The sequence below is a fragment of the Dipodomys spectabilis genome, unplaced genomic scaffold (assembly GCF_019054845.1).
Source record: "Dipodomys spectabilis isolate Male_0828 unplaced genomic scaffold, ASM1905484v1 ptg000140l, whole genome shotgun sequence".
Taxonomy (NCBI): Eukaryota; Metazoa; Chordata; class Mammalia; order Rodentia; family Heteromyidae; genus Dipodomys; species Dipodomys spectabilis.
The window spans coordinates 24,108,016-24,118,224 of record NW_024870817.1 but is presented as its reverse complement, the minus strand read 5'-3'; the positions used below and the strand labels follow the sequence as shown (position 1 = coordinate 24,118,224).

The window sequence follows — 10,209 nt, the reverse complement described above, 5'->3', positions numbered from 1 at the left end:
CTGCTTGGTCTGGCTTCAAACTGCAGTCCTCAGATCTCAACCTCCTGAGTTTCTATGATTACAGGTGTGAGCCACTGGTGACCAGTAGATTTTTTTGTTTACTGAGACTGACAAGCCTGAGGGGAAAAGTGAACCAATATACACCAGGAAATGGAATTCTCTGGAGGAAAGACACATTCTACCTCCCAAAAGAGGGATTCCAATAAGAGAATAAGGGGAAAGTTCATATTTTCTCTTTGAGAGGCTGTGGTGGTCTGGAAAGTCCAATGCTGCTTAGGAAGGTGATCTGCAGTGAAGGAGTAAAACATGGAATATTGGCAGTAAGGAAAACCTGATCCTTCTGGGCTGAAAACCCAGTATAAGGAGACAGTATTGCTGAGGAAAGAAAGGGAGAATAAGAGTAAAGGAGGAATGGAACAGGAAGAGGAACGGTATGAAATTAACTAAGACAGGAAGACATGGCTTTAGAAGGAATGTTTTCTCCTTTGATCCAGAGTGAGATCTGAAGATAGGGAAGGAACTCCTCCTCTTAGTGATAAGAATGAAGCTAATATTTTGCTTGAAAGGGCAGAAGTGCGCAGCAGGAAAGAGAGAATAAATGCAGTACACCTGTCCTTGGGTCTGAACCAGCGAAAGAAGAGAACTGAGGGAAGCTGGGTGAGCAACCCTGGGAGAGGGAAGGGAATTATCCTGGTGGGGTTCTGGAGAGGGTGATGTTAAAGAACAGTCCTAGAAATGTAAAGTCCCCTTTTCCAGACCTCGTGAGGAGTTGAATGGGGTTCTTCTTTCAGATGCTTGAAGGTTGAACTTGGAGACCTTAACCTACACCTCCAGTGGTAGGAATTGAGTGAATCTGGGCAAAATCTTCATTTCCACCGTCCCGTCCCCTCAGGCACACGGTATGATGAGTCTTTGGTGTATGAAGAAGTTTTGGTCACCAGGCCTATGAGCCCCAACAAGGGTGACTGGAGCCGTGGATTTCCCCGCGGTGCCGTCCGTTCTGCATTCGGGCGCTCCGAAGGGCCGCAGCACTCATGTTAGGCCAGTGGGGCTTCTGTGCCCAGCGAGGCGGTTTGGGCTCTGCGCTGGGGCGGGCATCCCATGGAAGGTCCCACCAGTGGCAGCAGCGGGCACCAGCGGGTGGACGCGGCCACGCCCTTATATCAGGATCTTTGTGATGACGCCTCGGTCTACGTTCCCGTCTTCTTCAGGTTCGTCTTTGAGCGGCAGGGGAGGCCCAGTGGCACAAGCCAGGGCGCTCTCGTGGCGACTTAGCTCCAGCAGCCGCGCCTGCAGCAACTCGCGCTCCGCCTGCAGCGCGCGCCCTCGCTGCTCCAGGGCGCGCTCCTCTTCCTGCAGGGCGCGCCGCCGCTGCTCCAGCGCGCGCTCGCCCTGCTCCACGGCCGCCTCGCGCCGCTCCAGCTCGCGCTCGCGCCGGCTGCCGCGCACCGCCAGCGCGCCCATCTGCTCCAGCAGGCGCGCCCACTCGCCCTCGGCGGCCCGGGGCGGCGAGCTCCGGGCTCCGCTCTTCTCCAGCTCCCACCGGTGCGCGCTCCTCAGGTGCCTCCACAACGCAGGCGTCCCCGCCTGCAGGCCCACCTGCTCCCCGCACAGCCGGCAGGTGGCCCAGATGCCCGAGGGCTGCCCGGGACGTGCGGGGGCCAGGTGGAAATAGCCCCAGGCCTCGGAGTACGGAGCCCCGAGGTGGCCTGGAGGAACCGGCACCAGCCCGGGACACGGGCCGCCCAGCGCTGCCTCGTCCTGCCCACCGCTCTCCTCCATGTTCACGGCAGGCTCTTCACTCCTCATTCCTTCCTCTGGATCGACATGGGAAAGAGGTGGGGCGAGGGGTGGGGATGGAGGAGGAATAATTACAAATTTCCGTTAGATACATACAACTCCAGTAACCAACCAGTCACCAGACCACAGACATCCCAGTAAAGCAAGCAGCGGGTGTGTGTGTGTGTGTGTGTGTGTGTGTGTGTGTGTGCCTCCTTCAGGCTAGGCGTGTGTGTGTGTGTGTGTGTGTGTGTGTGTGTGTGTGTGTGCGCCTCCTTCAGGCTAGGCCCCGTTAGGGCCTGTCCACTGCCCCTTAGCTTTTTTACTGAAGCTTGAACTCTACCCACAGCTTCACTCACGGCTTTTTGCTGGTTAACTGTGGGTAAGAGTTTCTTGGATTTCCCTGGGATCCTTAGATTTCAACCACCTGATTAGGTGGGATTACAGGCATGAGCCATCATTGCTTGACTTCTGCTCCTCTCACAGGCACCTGAGACATAAAGCAACAATGGTTTTTATTGCTTTCTCTAATTAAACAGCTCATCTACTATATCTGGAAGGCAGAAAGCTTGCTGAATGCTTCCAACAAAAGAAGGAAAAGAAAACTAATAGTGTATTGCTTAGTCTAACAAATATTTGTGTTAAAGGAACTCTAATGTGAAAAGGGTCACTGCCACACTTTTCCACTAAAAAGATAACTCACCACTGCAATAATTTATTCACAGAAAGGGTAACAAGTCACAAGAAACCTAATGTATGATTCTAGACAAACACCTCAAAAATGAACAACAACAACAACATAAGACAAACTGAGAGAACCAGGCCTAGACAGCTAGGGATGCCAGCTTATCCAGTCAGTTCTGAGCCAGCAGCAGAGGCTGTGATAAAGTTCTAGAACCTCTCTGGTTAAACACCACTGGGAATGACTGAGGACAAAGATGAGTCCAGGAAAAATGAGCTGCAGGACTCATAGTATTGAGTGTAAGCTTTAAATTCACTCGCTAATAGTCTTGTTACAAATGCATCATAATTTTCTCAGCCTAATACGTTTTTCCCACACAGCAAGTTCACTTTATCAGGCATGCCATTTATCAGACATCCTACATTTAAAAAGAAGATAATGAATCAGCAGGGAAAAAAAAGAAGATAATGTATCACTAGGAAAAAAAAAAAAGCCTTGCCATGTACAGGTTGCTCATGCCTCTAATCCTAGGTACTAAGGAGGCTGAGGAGATCTAAGGATCTCTATTTGAAGTCAGTTGGGAAGGGAAAGTCCAATTAAGCACCCCAAAAACCTGGAGTGGAGTTTTGGCTCAAGTGGTAGAGAGCCAGCCTTGAGCAAAAAATCTCAGAGTTCAAGCCCAGGACTGGCACCAAAAAAGAAAAAAAAAGTAGAGGGGGTTCTTCTGACATAAGAATGCTATTTACTTATCTTTTGATATACAAAAATTGACAAATATGTTTAGTCACGGTAAGTGAAAAGTCTCTAGAAATTAAGATCTACATTTTTTCAGAGATTTGTTACATCGCTGAAGTGCCAAACATAAGATTGGATTGACCTCCTTCTAGAAAGATTTTTTTTGGGGGCTGGGAGCTAGTAGCTCACCCCTGTCACTTTAGGCTAAGATCTGGAGGTTTACAGTTTGAAGTTAGCTTGGGCAATAGTCTGTGACACTTCATCTCCAAAACAACTACCAAAAAAAAAAAGTCTGGCTGGAGGCATGGCTCAAGTGGTAGACTGCCAGCTAGGACTTAAAAAGCACAGGACAGCTCTGTCCTGTGCCTAAGTCTGAGAGTCATTACTAATGTAAACCCTCCCAGGACCAGGGTGACAGTAACTGTTTTATTTTTCTTTTTAAATATCTCTGCAAGATGTCTCTGGGTTTCTTTTAAATCCCAGATTTCCAAGGTGGTGTCACCAGTGGGGAATGCCATCTGTTACCGTGTCAAGATGGACACAGTGAGAAGCACTGAATTTGATGTCTTAATCCTTTGGTCTTGAGGGCTAGATCATCTGAGGTAGAGACAAGCAGCACCATGACTGTAGGCCAGTGCAGTGCTGCCCCTCCGAGTGTGCAGAGGGCCATCCCCTGCCTGGCCATCCTTCACTGTTGGAGGGCTAACCGATGGAAGGCAGCACGGTACACATCTGCCTCATCTTCTCAGTCCTCCACAGCACTTAGTACAATCTTCAAATTCCCTATCCACAGTCCATGGCCACAGTACTCACAGCTTGCCAGGCTCTACAAGCCCCTGAGCTCTTAGAACTGCAAGGTGCTGACCTTGGAGAAACCAGATTCACCCATCTGGCTTGGGAATTCTTCAGCCACACAGAACACAAACTGATAGGAAAAAGATAAGCTGCTCACCAGAACAATGGGCAAGATAACCCAGGAACAAACTCCAATGACCAGGAAATGGATGAAAAGACACATATGCAACACTTTTGTTCCAGAGATATGCTATAACCAAAAAGTCATTTTGTTCATCCCACTAACCAAAGCCACGCAGAAGCTAAAAGGGAGAGCAAGAAGGCACACTCCCACATTACTAGTGAAAAAATGAGATCAAGCCATCTAGTAGTTGCCGAGACATCTATGCTGAAGAAGATTGTAGACCTCAGACTGCAACCTTCCTTCGTTTACCTGCCAAGAAGCTGGATTACAGGCATGCACCGTCATACCCACTCACTTCCTTAATTTTTCCTGAACATTTTTTAAAACTACCACATGTGACTATTTTGCTTTCATCCATTTATTCCACCCACTGCATACCAACTTAAGAGTCCCATAGGTACCTGTGGCCAAGCAGCCCAACAAGATCACCTCAGTGTCTGCTTCAAGACGCTCACCACCTGGTAGGGAAAAGAGATGTTTCCAACAGTAATTTTGATACACTTGGTTGAGGTCAGATCAGTATTCCTTCATTGGGGTGAACTCCATTATACCAAGTCCACTCTGGAGGAGAGGGAATAGCATACCTTCCTGGCACTCAGACCTGAAGGGCCCAGCTTTTTGCTGGTTAATTGAAGAGTCTCATGGGTTGGTTTGTCTGGCTTCCAACCAAGATCCTTAGATCTCAGCCCACTGAGTAGCTAGAATTACAGGGTAAGCTACCAGCACCTGTTATTAAACTAAACTCTTTTACTATTAGCTAAATGGCAGAGGAACATGTACCTTTGATTTATGTATTTGTTGTAATGTTGGGGACTGACCCTAGTTCCCATGTATGCTAGGCAAGTGCTCTACCATTGGCTATACTGACAGCCCTATCAATACATTAAAAAAAAATGAAAATTATAAAGTGTTCTGCTCTAAAGTAGACTTTTATTTCAGACCCAGATTAATTTTATATATATATATATATATATACATCCTATAAACAACCCATAGAAATTTATTTTATTGTTTAATAGCTAGGCTTATACACATAAAACATACCAGGCAAGGTAACTTCCAAAGAACCAGGCAATGTTCTAAAAAAGGAAAAAGTAAATCACAGTTGTTTCACTTTAGTTGGATTAACTAGGCAGAATACTAAATAAGCATGTGTTGACTGAGATTGAATTTTTCATGAGAAATTCACACTAATATGAAATTTACAGAGATTACATAGAAACACTCAAAATACATTTTCACTGACATCATCAATGAATGGCTTAAAGAATAATTGAAACATGTTGACATCTGAAGTTCTGAGTAGACCACAATTCAGTTACCTAGTACCTGTCTCTGTTAACCTATTAGTTCACTGTATAAATTTGTCTGTTTATAAACAGATCCCAGACAAGAAAAATGAGTCTGGAACTATGGGCCTGAAGTTTACATGAGGTTCGAAAGTAAAAATATCCAGGTTGGGAACTAAAGGGTTAATTATGAAAACATTTTAAAAAGAGTTATATAAGGCTGTAAAAACCTTACTGGGCCAAAAGCTATCTGGTCAATCAGAGATATTCCCTAATTGTTATAAGCCAAATTCTTGCCTATCCCTACCATTAGCTAAAAGGCAGCAAAATTCTCTCTTAATGCATTTTAAAAATAAAAATTGTGGAGTACATTGCCTTAGAGTGGATCTTTATTTCAAATATACCTGGTCCCTAAAAAGTAAACGTGAAATCCATTTTTTGCATTTGTAGAAATGCTTAATTTAATATAAATTAGAGGTATTTAAAGTTGCCCTATTTTAAAGGTCTTTGTAACTCAATTTTATTTTTATTTTTTGCTGGTACTGGGACTTGACCTCTGGTCCTCAAGCACTGGCTAAGTTCCTTCCCCTCCCCCTAAGTTGGTACTGTATCACTTAAGCCTTACATGCCTCCAAGTTCCTGAGTTTTGCTTGTTAATTGTACAAAACAGTTTCAGGTATTAGTCAGCCCTGGCTGGCTGAAAGGCTTTGAACTCTGAATATCTAGGATTATAGGTGCCTCACTTCAAAACATTTTAATATTGAGAATTAACTAGTCTGGGCTCTTAAACTTTTTTTTTTTTAACACAACTTCTTGTACTTTCTATTGTCGGTTGCTTCAAGTGATTTTGCCCCCTCCCCGATGTTTCCCAGTAATAAATAATTAACATATAAAATTCAGAAGGTATTCTAAGAAGCAACCTAGGAGATGCATTCTCTAGGCCTGATGAAAGCTGGCACCGCTCTCCTCTCACTTCTCACCTGTGCTTTTTGATCAAAGGCATTTAGGGCTGCAATCACTTTACAATCACCTTTAAAACTAGGAACCCAAACTGCCCCACCCACTCGGCAGTGACCAGTGCTGCCACAATTCCTTTTCCCAAACCCCTCCAAAAACAAGGACTCAGACAGTGGTCAACCAGGCCCAACCTGCGCCGGGGATTCCCTATCTATGGAAACGTTTACCTCTTGTCTGGACCCCAAGACAGCCGAAGCTATATTGAGGTGCTGTCTTTGCACGGTTGCCACGTAATACAAATCATTTTCTGTCCTTCACCAAGCCTTTCTACTTGGCATATGAGGGAGAAGAGCTAAATCTAACGTAGGATTCCTGGACTCTGGAGCTGGGGTCTAGACTCACATAAGGACCCTAGCTGAGGTCGATGTATGTATTAGGCGATTTCTACCACAGCTGCTCTCCAAGGCCTTGGGAGTCTGCGTGAGTTCGCCAGTGCCGAGTACTCACGTTCCTTCCAGGGAGCGGGAAAACCTCCCGCTGCAGGTTCGGTGGCGACGGATGGAAGCTCGTTCGGGGAGGGTCCCGGGATCCTTTTGTTTGAGCACCGCGGGGGAGGGGAGGAGAGGGCGGGGATCTGAGCCTCAGTCTGGACTCGGGCTGGGAAAAACGCCTAGAAAGTTCCAACTGGAGAAGAAGCCCGCTGCAGAGCGCGGGGCCCGGCCGCAGGGAGAGGACTTCGTTCTAGGCGATCGAGCTGGGCGAGGGCTTGGAGACGGCCGGGGAGTCGGGAGAGGGGGCCCGGGCAGGGCAGGGCAGGGGCGGAGGCGGGGTGGCCGGGGGCGGCCAGGGGCCTCTGCGCCTCGCCCGACCAACGCCTCTGCGCACCAACGAGGCGGCGCGGGGCTCCCGACCGTCCGGGCACCGCGCAGCCCAGGGGGCCGCCGCGTCCCCGCCGGGGCGCCCCGCGCCGGTGCCCGCCCCGCCCCGCCTCCCCCCCCCCCCCCCCCCCCCCGCCGCTCCAGCGGAGTCGCCGGCGCTGCGCTCCGGGTCTCACTCACCGCTACGCCCGCCATCGCCGCAGGCGGCCCGCGGGGCTCCGTTTCCGCAGCCCCTGCAGGCCCCTCGCAGACATCTTGGCGCGGTCGGAAACCTTGGCTTCCCGCTTAAAGACACAGCGCTCAATCCCGCGTCCCGGCTGCGGAGAGGGGCGGTGACGCGCGGCCTCGGAGCGCGCGCGCGCGGCGGGGGCGCCGCTCTTCAGCCCGGCCGGCCAGGGAGAGACTTGTGTTTAACTCTTTTTTTCCCCTAAATGACGCAATAGTTTAGGGATGTTTAAAATGCAACTGCTGTTTCATAGCTTTGCGTGAACCTTCCAAGACCTGGATTCTCCAACCCCGAGCTCAGAGCGCGGTGCGCATCCTTTCAGGTCCGAGGTCGGTGGCGTCACAAGATGAGGGCCGAACCCCGCTTTCCCTCCAGCCGAGGTCCGGACAGGTAAAGGGATCGTGCGTCGAGGTGTAAGGCGGACTGCTTTTACTTAGATTATGCGCGGGGACAACTCCCGCACCTCAGTGATTTACACTACAAATGTTTGCTTCCCAAAGAAACTGCCCGCGGCCAGCCGCTCTGGTCCCACTCTTAATTTCACTTCTAGGCCGAAAGCGCCGTGCTCACTGAGTGCTGAGGGATGAAGACGAGTCCTGTTTGCTATTACAGTGCTGTAAACACTCCCACCACCGCCGGTTCCAGTCTGTGAATACTTGTTAGCCAAGTCCCTGGATCTAACATACAGCTGGCAGATGATGCTCTTAAGACGTCCTGCCGACAACTTTGCTCATATTTTACTGGTCAAACAAATCACGTGACCAATGGGCTGGAATAGTGTACCCAGAAGGTCTCTTGCTAGTCCCTTGACGACAAGCAGAGAAGTATAATTATTGTAGAACAATAAATTACTGGATACTGTACATGCAAGCCACTCTACCTGCTTTGATTTGTATATATTCTAGTAATCAAACCCAGGACTTTGAACATACGAAGCATATGCTTAATGGATGAGTTATACTTCTGGAACACTAGACCCTTACTTTTTAGCCTGATTTTTTTCCCCCTATAAAGTTGCAGACCCCACTTAATGGACTTTCCCTTTCCCATTCCATGAATGATTAAAGAATTAAAAACTCCAAAAGGGATAATTTGGCAATGTGAAAGTTATTAGCTTTACCACTTTTCTTCTGGCCCAAAGGATGTTTATGGTTTAAACATCTGATTAAAAGTAACTAATATAAATAATGTGGGTAAAATAATCTCTAATTCATGTTTAGGTTGATTATAATTGGGTACCCTTTTAACAAGAGGTTTCATTTATTTACTTATTTTCAGTGCTGGTGATTGAATCTGTATGGCCTTTTATATATACGTGCTCTATCACTAAACACTAAACTACATCCTGGGCTGGTCTATACTCTAACTGAAGATCTAATTGTTTTGTATGCCTTGGAAATCCATTTGGACACTGGTGGTGGTGGTGTCCTTGTAATCGGGTTACTCAGGAGATGAGGGAGGAGGATCATAAATTCTAGGCTAGCCTGGGAAATGTGTGTGTGTGTGTGTGTGTGTGTGCGTGTGTGTGTGGTTGGGTGGGTGGGTGGGTGGGTGAGGCTATAGGTACAGCACTTGCTTAGCAAGATCTGGGCTAAATCATTTGGCTTTAAATTGACCATGTAATGAGATACATGATGATTCCACAGCTTTCAGTAAGTTCTGGCTATGGGCAAAAGCAGTTCCTTTGTTTTGCTTGTTTATTTTGTGATGGGGTTTGGCTGTTTAAATCCCTGACTGAGACTGTGAAGTACCTGGAATTACAGGTTGCGTCATGGTGCCCAGCTGTATTTTAGATGTGAGTAGAAGTTCAGACTTTAGAAGCACCATTCCTCAATGCCCAGTAAGACAGTGAGACAAATACACCTCAGGAAGAAAGAGACCAATGATACACACACACACACACACACACACACACATATACATATATATATATATATATATATATATATATATATATAGGGAAAGAGAGCAAGTGTCATATTAAATTGATTTGAATGTGAAAACATTTAATCAAGACCTGATAAGACAGTGGGATTTGAATTCCTGGTATTATGTATTTATTATCCTAACAAGATGTGTTTTGGATTTCTTTTTTGAGTCCAGAGAAAAGAAGCCTATGGCTCTCCCATGCTAGATTCAATTATTACATTTTTCTATAATCAGAAATATTTTCCTTGTAGTTATAAATTAAACATTAAGTCAAATTATAAAATGTGTCTGAAATATCTAAATAACTCCTTTTTACTTAACATTCTGTGTTCAAGTTTCAGAAGGAAACACATTTTCCAAGGCTGGTGCTGGTGGTTCATGCCTGTAATCCTAGTTACTTAGGAGGCTGAGACCTGAGGATCATGGTTTGAAGCCAGCCCAGGCTGTAAAGTCCATGAGACTCTTATCTCTAATAAATTACTCAGAAAAGGCCAGAAGTAGCAGTGTGGCTCAAGTGGTGGAGTACTAACTTTGAGTCAAAGAAGCTCAGGGATAGTGTCCAGGCCTTCAGTTCAAGCCCAGGACTGGCACACACGAAGAAAACAAAACGTTTTCTAGTTCTTATCATGATAGTGACAATCTAGGGGAACCTGAGAGACATGTGCTAACTGTATCCAAACCCTGGCAGGAGGAGGAACATAAGGGAGAGAGAGAAGCAAAGGCAAAGCAATGAGTGGCAGGTCTTCCAGGAAGTC

The 10,209-nt window shown here is 47.0% G+C and overlaps 1 protein-coding gene and 1 non-coding gene across 2 annotated transcripts; both read right to left on the bottom strand.

Annotated features, from left to right (window-relative positions):
• Positions 1 to 1,088: 1,088 nt before the first annotated feature.
• Zbed3 (zinc finger BED-type containing 3) lies at positions 1,089 to 1,821 on the bottom strand. Its single transcript, XM_042690958.1, has one exon. It carries the CDS (start codon positions 1,807 to 1,809, stop codon positions 1,159 to 1,161), a length of 651 nt encoding a protein of 216 aa, XP_042546892.1. The 5' UTR covers positions 1,810 to 1,821; the 3' UTR covers positions 1,089 to 1,158.
• Positions 1,822 to 3,817: 1,996 nt separating this feature from the next.
• On the bottom strand, positions 3,818 to 3,952 carry LOC122117421. The gene has a single exon (XR_006149161.1). It is a non-coding gene; the product is annotated as a small nucleolar RNA SNORA47 (small nucleolar RNA).
• Positions 3,953 to 10,209: the final 6,257 nt, after the last annotated feature.